We start from the raw sequence: 16,393 nt of genomic DNA on the forward strand, positions 1-16,393 counted from the left end.
AGATTAAATAAACACACAGTATTAACAATACGTTAGACAGTAACGTTTTTACAATGACTTTATTTTAAAATTACCTATGTGTACTCATTTCATTGTTTCCGTTGACAAAAAGCTTAAAAAATGTTTCTAGACATGTATATATTCCACTGTTTCAATTGCGCCACATGGTGCATAGGGCACTGCATCAAATTGATGCATTGTTAAGTTGATACTTAGGCGTGGTCAGAACAGGAGTCGGAATGATCAGCGGGTATATATGAGGAGATGCATGAATGAGGAAGTCGCGAAGATTGTTTGCAAAGAAAGATTATTTTTTTTACGTTCTATTCTCTCTGCCTACCCCTGCGGGAAAATGGCGTGATGGTTACACAGTTATTTTTTTAAGGTGATGGCTAATTGTATGAAGGCAAGGTGATTCAGTTTAATATTAAAGATATATTACAATGAAAAAACATATTTATTTTATATATTTTTCAATCAATTTTACTAGAACCATTCTTTGCTCGTACATTAGTAACAGAAAAAGTGGAGTCGTTGGTTTGGTCAAAGAATCGAGTAAATTCAATGAAGATTTATTTTAAAGTATTTTTTTTAAATTGATGTGTTTTTCACACCATTTTTTTCAAATATTTACTGAAATATTTTTGTGAATTGCATTCAATAAATATAAATATTTTCCCGAGCACCCTTCCATTCACAAACGAAATTTAAATCAGCGAGCAAATATTTCACAGTAACGTAATATACAAGTAACGTATACTCAGTTGCTTAGCAATTCGGTGGAACTGTGTTAAGGCTTAAGGTAAATATTCGAAACTGTCACATGCCTCGTTTTGCATACAATGGAGGTAGGACACGATGACTGTATCTGCGTACAGCGAACATGACTTCTGTCATTATTATAATTTCAGCATATTTATTTATGCAAAGTGTGTCATCTCAAACATGGGTGCTGAAACCGGGAAGGTGCCATCTTGCGCTCGTGCTAAGTATGATTTATGGCTACCTTATATTTATTGATGTGCCTTTCTACTTAGCGAAAGGAGCCTGTGTCGGGTGAGAAATAGTGCACTAAATAGTGGATCAATAACAGAACGTATTTAACTAGAATACCGTCGTAAAAATCACGCCATTGATATTCTAAAGAGATGAAATGTATATGATCACGAAAGTGCAAACCATATACCTTCTCCATAGACGTACCAAGAGTTTTAAATCATTGTTTGCCTGTGAAAAGAGACTTTTAATTCATGGAAAAACAATCATCTGTACACAAAAACAAAAACCTCAAAAAACACAAAATCCATTTGATAGCAGTATGAACGATCAAATAAACACAACATTTTATATAATATTATCGTTATTCTAACTAATTTACTAACTAACCACACGCCGCTTCTACGTAGGGGTAGGTATAGTGAATAGAACTCCACATCAATCTGTCTTTGCAAACAACATTCGCCTCTTCCACATTTATGCATTTCGTCATACATACTCATACCTGGCGATTATTTCAACTCATGACCTCACCACTTTCATTTTTTTCTCGGTCTTTTTCTGCTTCTATTACAAACCATCATTTGATTTATAAATTTGTTTTACTATTATTTCTTAACTCATTCGATTCACATGCCCAAACCATCTCAAAACATAACATATTAATAAAACCATTAATTTATTAAAACAAGGATATATGGCATTGCCATAGTTTTCCCGATAGTAAATTATAGTTTTGAGTTTTTTTTACGATTTGTGACGTCTTGCGTTATAAGGATCATCAAAGTTAAACTAAGTTTTATTTTATTAGTGTTGAATATTAACAAAAAGATTGTTTCGGCCGTGATAAATATATTCGATTACCATTTACAATATATAACAAGAAAACAAATTGCTGGCAAAATAATAATGTTAATAACCTTTGTGATCAAACAGCTTTGAAAAAAATATAAATCGTTCGCCTCAAAATTATAGTCATAAATTTTCATGACGCACTTCCAAATAATATGCCTATAAAGATGTACGAAGGTGTTCGTCTATTATTGGCTTTATGCCTGTTATTAAATTACTAACTAGATGTTTGTGCTTTTTGCTTTTTTTTCAAGTGGAGAGTGGCACTTAGGATGGGACAAGTCTGACCTTCAAGGAGTATCCTGGTATCACCTCCTTCATTGGGAATGCCTCAGAGATGCACAGTCTAAGCACCGACTAAGTGAGTATTATTTATATTAAAATATACGAAAATTGTAAATGTTTTCTTGTGGAGATTTATCGCGGGTTATATTTATGAGTCGATCATTCATTTCAACAAACAAAGTCATAGATTAGTCATTTTACTTGTATTTGGAAATAAATTAATATTTTTAATTGACATGTTTTGTATGGAGTTGCATCATAACGATAATTGGATGTACGGATTACACATTGTTGATGTAAATGTTACTTTTTTTTTATCAAAACCGGGGTTAATAAACAAAATATAATCATTATTGTACAAAAGATCTCTCGATTATAACTACAATTTGAAATAAGTATATAATAAAGATGACTTTTATTCCGGCTAGCCGTGGATGTACCATGTAGTTAGCCATATTTTACAACATTTTGAGTGTCAATTTTTTTTTTTTTAATTTATTTTTTTTTGCAATTTGTTTTTTTTTTAAACATATGCTTTAACCATTAATGCAATGAAAATATTTTTTTTTATTCGATAAAAAAATCCATAACATTTCTTCCTAATAACACATTATTATGAAACTGAAAATAGGTAAAAAAAATTCTTAAGTCGATAAAAAAAGTCTACTAGTAGAGTTAAAGTTATCTACACTATGTAGTTATGCCTTGATTATGATTTGGTATGACTACTCATAGTTTTACCAAAGCAGAACAAATATTTTAATCTTTCGTGTACAATTTTTCTAAAGCTATTGCTAAGGATTATTTAAAGAGTAACTTGAGATTGAAAATATGCTTTCATATAATAAATTATATCAAATATTTCTAGGAATCATATAAAACTAAATGACAGTTTAGGTCACCTAATTGCTTTTTACTAAATATAGAATATAATTAGTAACTCTTTTAAACAAGTTTCAGTATCTTAAGTTAATCGTGTAGTCTTCAAAAGGCCATATACGAGGGCTGTTCAATTAATACGTAGACTGGTGTCATAAAACAAAATGTGCTTTATTTATAAGTTACATGTCTGGGACTCCTTCAAAGTAGTCATCTCCCTGATGCACACACTTATCCCAATGGTGTTTCCACTTTTGGCAACAGTCCTAGAACTCTTCTTTTGTTATGTCTTTCAGCTCATTCGTCCCATTGACCCACTCAAAAATTGCCTCAAGTAGTTTGAGTTTGGGGAGCAAGAATACATCAGAATAAGTGAGGTCAGATGAGTAGGGCGGGTGGAGAAGAATAAAGAAAGGATTCCAGGTTTTTTCGAAAAGTGGAAACTCCGTTGGGATAAGTGTGTGCATTGGTAAGGTGACTACTTTGAAGGGAAACCAGACATGTAACTTCTTAATAAAGTACATTTTGTTTTATGACATCAGTCTTCTTATTAATTGAACAGGCCAAGTATTTTTCTCTGGAGTAAAAATCTGGCTTTATAGCCTAACGTAAAACTAAGAGATATCCATTAAAACTGTATTAATTGATTTATGAGTCTAAGGTCAAACAAAAAACTTATTAAGATGAAATGTTTTTTTTCTTGATACACATCAACTAATACGCCATTAGCCGGAGAGAAATACGCGATACCAAAATTTCACGTCGAACTGATCTGTTCCTTCTTCTTAGAGCGGTTTCACAATCGGGCCGAACCGAAGTAATGTGTAGCTGTAGGCGGTTCCGGACAACAATAAACGACCGTCTAATTGTTACGATTCTAATGAGGTTAATTTTTCTTCATGATCCAAACTCTAATTATGAAATTCGTGAAAAATTAGTTACATGAATATATATTGTTGTAGGCGGATATAAAAAAAAATTCCGGTACCTTAACGGAAAATATAAAATCATAGCAAGAAATGTCAGTACTTTGTTATTACTACACACGGGATAATAAAATAGAAATATGAATTCTATAATCAGTCTTTTTCAACTTTTTTTTTACACATGCAATATTTTTTTTTTTTACACATGTCACTTTGTGGTAAAACCTATTCATTTTAATTATAAATTTTACTTTGTTAATACCACTATTTACTATTTAATTAGAAGTTCTTTTTGAATAGTGGTATTTACTAAAAAAAATATATATATTTCAACATTTTTTATTACTATACGAAGAATTCATTGTGTTAAAATGAAGTGTTCTGCTTTCATTTTATTATTGCATTACCTAATAATATATTACTGTACCTACAATAATTTAAAATTATGCCTTGAAAATAACGTTTCTTTATGATAGTTAATATTTTTAATCTTATAAATATATTTATTCTCTCCCTCAAAAATAAATCAACAAAAATAATGATCATTTCTAAATAACAACTAACGTTGAAATAACTATTTTTAGAAGCTTTCTGTAGCGCCACAGCTTGAGTATCCAAGTGTGAAAACACCTTATGAGACTACATGTTCTCACAGTTCGACACTAACATAAATAGGGTAATGTAACCTATCATCGCTCCATGCAAAATCCGTGAATTCTATATCCAACAACTTTGTCTTTTTCTGGCCCTTATTTGCACATAATGGTTTATGAAGCACCACACCATAATGAAATGCAGTATTTTTTATTACAAATAATTCCATGAAGACGTGCATGGTACTTAATTTAATTTCAGTGTGAATGTAAACTAGATCTGTATCAAACGATAATATTAAAATTTTTGTCTTACCTTGAATTATACAAATTGCAGTAACAAATTGAAAGTGGTGAAGTAGCAAAAAAATACACAAGAAAATAGTAAAAATATACACAATGTTATAATTTTATAATCACGTTCTCAATTATTTAACAATTGAATTCTGACACCGCGAAAAAATAAAAATTGGTATAGTTTGTTTCCCTAAACATTTAAATATTTGAATTTTTATATAATTTTTAACAACTTCATATTGAGATTTTTTTTAACAGTACACGCATGTTTACTTAAACTTCCAACTTAATTTAAAATATCACATTTTTTGGATTGAAAATCACAAAACATTTTTAAATATATTTTTTTATTATCATCAACAATTTCAAAGCAGTTTCAAAATATATCAAAATCTACAAATAATGTCCTAATAATTGAGAAACAAACACTAACAAAATGATTTTTGATTATTTTTCAACATCGTGTGGTAACATATATTTTTTAAATTTGTTATTATTGAACTATCTTTGCGTGTATAATATCAATTCATTCGATGTTTGGAGAAAATTCTCTCATGGACAGGTGTAATAATAAAACAGTATATAATTACTATGCTTCCCTAAATTAAACATGGATTCATACACAAACACCTGCGATTTTATGCTAGAAAGTTTTGTTTTATGAAATTCCCATTTTTTGTGTGACGGTATTAGGATCCATCATTTCCTCACGAAAAACTTGGCGCCATTGCGTGTGTGAGCATCATTTATTCATATATAGGTACATTTATACATTAGGCCACTTACTTGCTCATTCTCTAGTGCACATTACTCATTCATTTCGGCGGACTGAATAAAAAAGCACTCTTGTTAATACCCTTATAAGAGCTTCGGGATTCGAGGAATTAATAATTCCTAATATACTTGTCATTACGTTAAGTACTACTAGATAACACTTAACTACCGTTTGGTGGTGTGATTTTTCATCTATTTGTTATTCGGGGAATTTCATTTGCGTTTCTAATAACTAATTTCTCTCATACGTCATCATAAAACTATTTGAACCCTTATCCGTACCCCAATGGTGCATAGGGCACTGCATCATAAACGTAGTGTTATCTTAATCGTTATCACACGAAGGAAAGGTGATCAGCCCTCCACTTCAGGTACCAGTCCAGGGTTATATTGAATAAATATTAAAATTAAAAAAATCATATATTTATTAGTTCCCCCTCTGGGAATCGAGCACGAGACCTCCTGAACGGTAGCCATTACACTACGGAGGCGGACAGAAAACGGTCATAAAACTAAGCTGAATAAAAGATAAAATAATAATTTCCTCATTAATAAAAATTTTGGAAGATTTATAAACAATGCGCAGAGGAGTCGTTGTACCAACCTTCATATACACGTGAAACATGGAAATATTATGGAAAGAGTGTACAGAATACAGTCAAAATTCGACGATGATAGATTGATGCAAAATTTGTATTATAGACGTATGAATGCTCAAGTAAAGAAATAATTTGTCCAAAACATCACTGATAAAAACACATGTCGCTCACTCCTTTCAAGAACGTCATAAATCAAAAAACTTGATTTTTCAGGAGAACGTTTTTAATGTTTAAAAATATAACACAATGTATTAAAAATAAATATCAAGCCACTTACTGAACTTTTAACTGTGCAACAGATCTTTTTAGGTAAAACCTGAAGGTTTTTTCTCCATTTGAAAAATATTTAGTTTATTTAAAAAAAATAATTAAACAATAACTTTTCTTTAAAATGCAAAAACAACACTTTCTGCCCTGTAGCGGGTAAATATAAAGTTAAAATTATGCCTCTTTTGCTGGGATATAGTACATTTTCTGGGCATTCCGAAAACATGCACAACTGAAAATTGACGATTTTTGATTTATGACGTTCTTGAAAGGAGTGAGCGATGTGGTAAACGATGTTGGAAGTTGAATCAGACGAAACAGTTGAATACTTGGCATAAACAATTACTTCAAATACTTGAAGGTAGATAGCCCAGGAGATGGATTAATCGACGGGTATGTATGAGGAGATGCTTGGATGTGGAAGAGGCGAATAATATTTTTAAAGACAGATTAGCGTAGCCTTCTATCCTCTCCACCTAGCATTGCGGAGAAGCGGTGTGCTGGTTAGTTAGAAAACAAAATTTCTAGGATTCTTAAAGTTAGATGCTGAAAGCGTTTTCTTGGGTAATTGTGCCGATTGTAGCCGACTTTCGTATCGCGTTGGCGATCACCACACCAGTCCTGTCTAAATGTATGTTTATGATTATATTACCAAAAACAAATATAATTATTAAAATTTAGTAATGTCTGCTGCCTCGGTAGTCCACTGGCTGGTGTATTTAATCACTGTACATGTTTCCCGAGTTCGATTCTATGAGGGGTTAATATAAATATTATATTAATAATAATTATATAAAACCCTTATTAAATATTTATTATACTTTCATTTAAAACGCGAGCAGTTTTGAGTAATAATTATCAAGTTAATCCAGTGCAGTTTCCAATAATGAAATAAAGGATAGAATCATTACGTTAATTGAGTAATAAAAAATGCTCAAAAATGAATAAAAGAAAAACATTAAGCGAGTTACGTTAATGTTTTTCATAAATAAAATAAATGTTATGATTACCTTAATTATATTATACACCCAAAGGTAGTATATTCCTTTTTTGTTCTACTAAGTAAATAAATAGTCATATGAAAATAATTATTGAAAACTAACTAACTAACCATCACGCCGTTTCCTCACAGGAGAAGGTAGTATCATAATACATTTTGTATAAACAAGCGCCCTTGAGGTAGTATTTTACGAAAATTGCGCTATATAAGTCATCCAAAATTGTTATCATTATATAATAGAATGCAACATCACTCTGTCTTTGCAAACTTCTTCGCCTCTTCCATATTGCATCTCCTCATACATACCCACCAATTATTTCTACTCAAGTATTTGACATATTTGATCATGTCGGGTTATGAATGATTTTTAAAAACAAATATTAAAACCATCAATATTCTTAAGATCAAACATATTATCTTTCAGATAATATATTATGAAAATGGCATTGCGTATATAAATTGCATTTGTAAGTATTTCAGTATTTTAATTATAAAAAAATAGCGCATATTTCCTATCAACTTCACCGAGAACTTTTCAAACTCAAATATTTCCGCGCTTACCTAATTATTATTTAAGGATATTTTATTTGAGTTCTTAAATAACGTGTTAGCTCATGATTATTAACTGCTAGTTGGATCTGTTTATCGGCGTTACGTTTTTGCTAAAAAGATAATATCATATTTAAAAAACTGGTATTTTGTTTTTTTTTTGTTATTTAATAAACTGTAACCGTTTAATATCTCATCGATAAGCAGTAAGTACTGTTGAGATATCGCTCACTCCTTTCAAGAACGTCATAAATCAAAAAACTTGATTTTTCAGGAGAACGTTTTTAAAGTTTAAAAATATAATACAATGTATTAAAAATAAATATCAAGCCACTTTTTGAACTTTTTACTGTGCAACAGATCTTTTTAGGAATAACCTGAAGGTTTTTTCTCCATTTGAAAAATATTTAGTTTATTTAAAAAAAATATTAAACAATACTTTTTCTTCAAAATGCAAAAACAACACTTTCTGCCCTGTAGCGGGTAAATATTAAGTTAAAAATATGCATCTTTTGCTGGGATATAGTACAATTTCTGGGCATTCCGAAAACATACTTAACTGAAAACTGACGATTTTTGATTTATGACGTTCTTGAAAGGAGTGAGCGATATATAGTTTGGTGCATCGTGTTTTTTGTGGAAAAACTAATCTAAAATAATGCAAAGGCTCATTAAATTGTTGTGTTCTTGTTTTAAATATCTGAGGTTGCTTATGATGAATCGGATACCCGAAAACGACTCTAAAAATAAGAGATTATTGGTGGAATTCTCAAAACCGTTTGCTTTATTTTATATAAAAATTCTTCATGGTATGCTTCATATTTTAGAAGATCGTAACTTATTTAATCCAACCTTCATCAGAATTTCTAAGAGTCCATTAATACATTAAAACTTACAATCACACCTTTATTTTATTTTATTGGAAGGAAAAACAACAGTTACAATATATGATAAATCAGAGTACAAAAAAAGTCATGAGTATCAATTACAGTTCTTCACACCTGTGCATAAGAAAAGTCTTTGTATAAGAAGAATATATATGTATATATATATATATATATATATATATATATATATATATATATATATATATATATATATATATATATATATATATATATATATATATATATATATATATATATATATATATATATATATATATATATATATATATATATATATATATATATATATATATATATATATATATATATATATATATATATATATATATATATATATAAGACTATTTATAAGACCTTTCTTATATAAGTCTATATATAAGACCTTTCTTAATATTATAGATAATCTTATATTATATATTGATTCGGCATTAACTTTGTGAATTGATATGATTATTTTATTAAACTTAAACACTTGAATATACCACTTTAATGAGTTTTATTTATATTTACAACTAGTTTCGAAAACGACAGATGTTTTCATCATTTTCATCTTCTGGTAGAAATTAAAACTTAATTTGTACCAGAGGTCCTTTGTCCGAGGCTAAGTTCTCTTTGCTGTGAGCGTTGAATCTTTTTTAAAGTATGTAGGCTGCTAACCTTGCACACCAACCCTCCTCCTTTCTCATCCGGGCTTGGGACTGGATAAAAACAGGCCGCAAGGCCTATAATAAGAATAAGAAGAAGAAGAATTTGTACCAGAAGATGAAAACATCTGTCGTTTTCGAAACTAGTCGTAAATATAAATAAAACTCATTAAAGTGGTATATTCTAGTGTTTAATTTTAATGAAATAGATAACCTTACTTTACGAAATCACGCTAGTAGCACAAACTGTCATTATTATCCTTTTTTTAAGGTTCGCGTTCCATTTTTACTCAAAACGATTATAAAGCTCCTATTTGCAAATTAAAATTTGTTTAGAACTACAACACCAGAAACATGCAAAATCAGAGGTTCGCAGCGCTGCTTTTTCGCATCTTAATGACGTCTTATAAATGATATTTTGTGTAAAACATAAAGAAAGCCAAAGAACTGATCTATGTTATCGTATATATTTTTAAATCAACCATGCTGCTTATTGTTGAAGATCCTGCCACGATCTTGCCAAGTCTCAGAAAAAAAAATCGTTACAAACTTTTTAAAACCAAAGCTCTTTAAAAAATAATAATAATAAATCCCTTACCGCACCCCAATGATGCATAGGGCACTGTTTTATATAAACGCAGTGTTATCTCGATCGATTACACATGAAGGAAAGGTGATCAGCCCTCCACTTCAGGTACCAGTCCAGTGTAATATTGAATAAATATTAGAGTGAAAAAATCACTTATATTTATTAAACCCCCCTGAGAATCGAACCCGGGACCTCCAGAACGGTAGCCGAGCATGCTGACCATTACACTACGGAAGCGGACTCTTTAATACAAATGATAAAGGTTTCTTGTAGAAGAAATAATTTTTAAAAATCATAGCAGTGTAATGAACATTAATTTTAGACATTTTCAAACAATTGTCGACGTTACCGAATTATTTTATATTTAAAAAAAAATTAACATAAAATGATTTTGAATAGGCCCCTTCGTTAGATTTAAGAGGGCAGTATCAAAAATATTACACCGGCTAAATAGACTACGAGTTAGGGGCGGAAGGAATGTAGAAACTCATATTAGACTATTGGCTATGTTTAAAAAAAGCTCCCAAGCCTTGTGTGTGAAAGCTGCGAGGCCGGGTAATTTATTAAGTCTGGGGATGTGTGTTTACCGATAACTTGTTTCCGATGCCATTATTACTGAGCTTCGCGTCTCAGCATCACATGGATGCGAGACAGCGCAAGCGCAGTACCGAATTAAATGTAATTTTAGAACCTAATAACATGCTATTAACGGGCTATCATTTAAATTGGGTAATCACCATCTTTATTGCTGTACCCAGGTACGCGCATGGGCATTACCGGTCATCCGTCGTATATGTGTATTCAGACTTCTTCCCTATTATTTTTGTGGCCTTTGTAATCTTTGATACGTGAAAGCCTTAATATTTACATTGTGGTACAGAGAATTTTATGGACAAATTTAATATGTTATACTTGTCACAAATCTGGATTATCTCCACTTAAGAGTTTTATTTTGCAACTCAACATAGATGAAGAAGAATACGAAAGTCTGAGCGTTAACAGTGCTTACGACCGTCATAGGCTTGGTTAAGTGATCACCTTACACATATCGCTCACTCCTTTCAAGAACGTCATAAATCAAAAAACTTGGTTTTTCAGGAGAACGTTTTTAAAGTTTAAAAATATAATACAAAATATTAAAAATAAATATCAAGCCAATTTTTGAACTTTTTACTGTGCAACAAATCTTTTTAGGTAAAACCTGAAGATTTTTTCTCCATTTGAAAAATATTTAGTAAATTTAAAAAAATAATCAAACAATACCTTTTCTTCAAAATGCAAAAACAACACTTTCTGCTCTGTAGCGGGTAAATATTAAGTTAAAAATATGCCTCTTTTGCTGGGATATAGTACATTTTCTGGACATTCCGAAAACATGCACAACTGAATATTGACGATTTTTGATTTATGACGTTCTTGAAAGGAGTGCGCGATATGCAAAATTCGTCAATTCTACCCATGATTGACAACCACACTGTTCATTTTTTTCGTAATTCCTTGATATATTGATCAAAATCGTGACACCGTATATTGAGTTCACAAAAAGCATCTATGTTAGATGGCTATTGTAAAGTCATGTGTTCTGTATCACGATATTGATCAATATATCTAGAAGTTCCAAGAATTTGAGTAGTGTGGTTGTAGAGATAATCTAGGTTTATGAAATTCGTGAAGTATTTGGACACAACCCAAATGTTGTTCACATGAATGTGTTAACTTATTATGAACTGATTTGAAAAGATCGTGTTATTCAGCCATGCCGTTTTTGACTGCATAAACAATTTTGATTGAAGACTGAAAAAAAACTCGCAAAACCTCTACATTTTAGAGGCTTTTTTGTATGTAGTATGGTAAGGATAGTGAAGGTAAATGTGAAAAACACATCAAAAACACCCAGATCAATTGAAAATAAATCACTCTCCAATTTATTTTGCAATTGGCTGGATTAAAACCCGAGACGCCAGTTTCGCAGTCGAGCGTCTACGCAACTAAACATATGAAATTTGTATATATTACAAAAAATACTCAAAATGTAGTATTTATTTATTTAATCATATCGTAGTCGTACAGGAGAAAGTGACCAACTAACAAAACGTAAAATGTTCAGGAGGGGCATTTAAGTCACTCTTGCTTAACAAGAAAATAAACATCAATGCAGTTAGTCATTTTTAAAAAGTCAATATATTATACTTCTAGGTTTAAAATCGTTTTTGGATTTTTTCCGGGTAATATTAAGCTAGTAAAATATGAAGTATTCAATAATCACGTTTTTGTAAAAAAATTGCACTTGGTCACTTTCTCCTGTATGACTACGATATACAAATAACAAAATACAATATTTTTTTAACATCTGGTTTCAGTGCTCACTTTTTGACATTTGGTTTAAGTGCTTGCTTTTCACACGTGTAACATTCACCTATGACGGTCGTCAGCCCCATAAATGCCCAGACTTCCGTATTCTTCATCTTTGATGAGATATTAAAAAAAATGTAAAAATAACTCCTATAATTGGAGATAATTCAGATATGTGAACCAGTATTTGGACACACTCAAAATCTTGGAAATTACAATAATGTGCTCTCACTGACTTTTTCCGTACCACGGTCACATTTAAAAAAAATACAATGTAAGAAAATTGTTTTTGCAATCAAATACGACATGGCTGTATGGTATTCATACAAATGTGTTGAACATTATTATTATGGACGCCCTAAATTTATTAATTAAAAAAAAAAAAATTAATTATTTTAAATCTATTGAATTGCTGGGAATAGTTGGAATAAAGTGGTGGTGATATACTCCAAGTGGATTCCAGGTTCTATCCTTAATTATTATTGATTCTGCATTATCCGTACACGGCTCTATGTGATTTAATACCGTAATCATAGCTCACTTATGGGAACGGAAGATATCAAGGGAATAATTCCTACCCATGACCTTAATTAAAATAATTCCTAGTTATTAAGCCCTAATTTAGAATCTTATAATGAAATATGTAAGATTAATTGAATTCACAACTGCGTATGTATCGATTTAGTTTCATACTTTAATTTTTTTAAATACCATTATATAAGACAAAGATATTTTATTATAAAATACTGAGATGCTGTATCAGTTGATCTTGAATGATTTTTTTGTTGACACCTACAACTTAAACTTAAATTATATTCATCAAAAAGTTTAATAAAATAGTATTTAAAATTTTTAATTTACTTGATAAATATCACTTTTCCTTAAAATCTAATGCGACCTGTGTTTCGGTGCATTCCGCATCACACAACTCATAAATTTAGACTCAGCTTCATATACGATTTTTGAAAATGTTACGGAATACATCGAAACACACATCATAATAGATATTCATAAAAAGTGATATTTATTTATATATATTCAAATGTATAGTCTTTATAATAAAGTGACTGCCGAATCAACTTGGGAAATTAAAATAATATTCTCGTTTGAAACACCTTGCTTTTTATGAATAACCCTTGACTAGAAATCACGTCAACACCTTTAAAATCTCTGTTTCACTGTTTTATTTTCAATTTATTTTAAACGTTGACCTTTGACGTAATTTTTTTTTGTTGAATTCAATTTATACAATCAAATATAATGGAATAAAATTCAGTTTTTATTTTTAATTTTATAAGTTTTATTATAGACATTAAAAATGTTAATGTATTAATTTTAAATCAAACACAGATTTTTTGAATCTACTAAGTTTTATTTTATTAACAAAAACACATAAAAAATTATATTGTGACAATTGTTTCGCCTTGTTAGGGCATTATCAAACGAATGATATATGAAAACGCATTCGTTTGATAATGCCCTAACAAGGCGAAACAATTATCACAATATAATTTTTTATGTGTTTTTGTTAATAAAATACAACTTAGTAGACTCAAAAAATCTGTGTTTGATTTAAAATTAATACATAAATGAAAATGGAGTTCTACAAATTAAACGCCAAATCAATAAATAAATGTTTTTAATAAAATTAATTACAACTCTAGAATTATAAAAATGTTTTAATATGTATTGTTAAGCTAAATTTTTGTTTAAAAGCGATAAGGTGATAAAAAAAAATACACGATAAGCAACAACAAAAATCATTGCCGCAAATAATAATGAAATCATCATTTAGTTATTAATCTTTACATTAATGGTTGTTCATTTTATTTTTACTATCACACACACAAACAAACGTGCGCGTGTGTTTATATGTGTGTATATATATTTATATATATATATATATATATATAGGTATATATATATATATATATATATATATATATATATATATATATATATATATATATATATATATATATATATATATTATATATGTGTGTGTGTGTATGTGTATGTGTAGTGTATTTTGTATTTTATACATTATACAAGTTATACTTTTATATGTTATACATTTTTACCCGTATTTTTTGTTGTACATATATGTAAGACTTTGATTGATCTTTATTAAGGAAACCGTTGACTTATATAAGATCAGTTTTTTGACACGACTATTTTCGAGAACTACAGATGTTCTCATCAAAAAACATTTGCAAGTTTGTAGTTTTACCTGTTGATGAGTCATTGCACAAAGTTAATGCCAAATCTATAAATAATATGCTCGAATCACAGCTCATTCGGGCTTCATAATTAATCTTTGTAATTTTATAATGAATCAACATCGAATAAATCAGTCTATCTGTGTAACAAAGTTTACACGTGTGTAAAGTGATCACTTAAACCAGCCTTTGATAAACCAGTAAATCTCCAGACTTCCATATTCTTCTTCATATGTGTTGAGGCATGAAAAAATAATATAAAAAGTAATTTTATATACTTTCAAGCAGTTCATTTAATTGATGTTGGAAACTAATCGTTTACTAATAATATTTAGTGATTAATACGCGTAAATTTAATGTGGATCCTGCTGATATCCGGTTCACTCTCGTATTACCCTCATAACTTAAACTAATATTTGTTTTTACGCATACTCTAACGGAGAAGATGATGGAATAATATTGATTATAATTATCTGAAATCCCTCATTAAAACGGCCTCTATAAATATGATTCGATTCCCACGACTTGATGAAAAAAAGTATAAAATTTTATTAGATTCTGTATATTAAACCTACATATGAGAAAAATTATAAGAAATTGCGTTTTGGAGAGATGACTTCCTATAAATAGATAAAACATTATTGACATCTCAACATAGATGAAGAAGAATATGGAAGTCTGTGTATTTACAGGATTTGTGATCGTTAATTGGCTGGTTATGTGATCAATTTACATTACGGAATTACTTAACCAGCCTATGACAGGTCACGACAGTAAGCATTAACCATTCTACCCATGATTGACAACCACCCCACTCAAATTCTGGAAATTACACATACTTGTATATGAATAATCTCATGACAAGGTATATATGACTTCATAAAAGCCATCTTTGTTTGATTGAGAAAAACTTTTATTAAGGAGACACTGTTTTATTTTTATGCAGCCTATGATAGATCATAAGTCCCGTAAATACCCAGACGTCCATATTCTTCTTCATCTATGTTGAGATAAAAAAATATATTCAATCTATTAAAAATAATTCTCAATTGGAGAAAACCGAGATGTTCCATGAGTGCGCCAGGGGTATGTATGAGGAGATGTATGAATGTGAAAGAGGCGAAGAATGTTTGCAAGGACAGGGTGGTATGGCATTCTATTCTCTCTGCCTACGCCTGCAGTGAAGCGGCGTGATGTTTAGTTAGGTAGTTAACACATTATTTATTTTTCTCGAAAAAAAACTAATATTCAATGGGTTCGTTTGCAGATGGATTCCGAGAACTACTTTCTTTCGCAAGTTCGCGGTTTTCGATGAACTCTTTCAGTTCTCATTTCGTATTGAACTCTTTAATGACGCAACGTAACATTGTGTCGAGTTGGTATTGGCGCGGAGACCCGAGATTTCTCCAGTCTATCCGCGATAATAATCAGTAATTAACATTAGACAAAATTTCTCGATCTACTTTAGTGATATGATTATGTACATGTAATTAATGTTTTTCTCTGCTAAGTTTTAAAGGCAGCACATAATTTATGAGCAGTTATTTCTTATTTCCGTTTAGACTGGTTACACGGCGGTGGGTAAATTCTTTCGAAAATAGTTCATCGAAGAAATATTCGTCGAATTTCATTCTATTTAAATGCGTTTAAACTATCTTAGACTG

General features: G+C 30.1%; 1 protein-coding gene across 1 annotated transcript in view; it reads left to right on the top strand.

Moving 5' to 3' along the window:
- The window catches only part of LOC148311936 (uncharacterized), a 125,998-nt gene that overhangs the window by 92,154 nt on the left and 17,451 nt on the right, over positions 1-16,393 (top strand). The window contains exon 7 of the mRNA XM_088278301.1: positions 2,103-2,209. Within this exon, the coding sequence (XP_088134427.1) occupies positions 2,103-2,209 (107 nt within the window). The remainder of the gene's footprint in view (positions 1-2,102; positions 2,210-16,393) is intronic.

This window comes from Brachycentrus maculatus, unplaced genomic scaffold (assembly GCF_059751285.1).
Source record: "Brachycentrus maculatus isolate JH-2025_06_01 unplaced genomic scaffold, ASM5975128v1 h1tg000055l, whole genome shotgun sequence".
Taxonomy (NCBI): domain Eukaryota; kingdom Metazoa; phylum Arthropoda; class Insecta; order Trichoptera; family Brachycentridae; genus Brachycentrus; species Brachycentrus maculatus.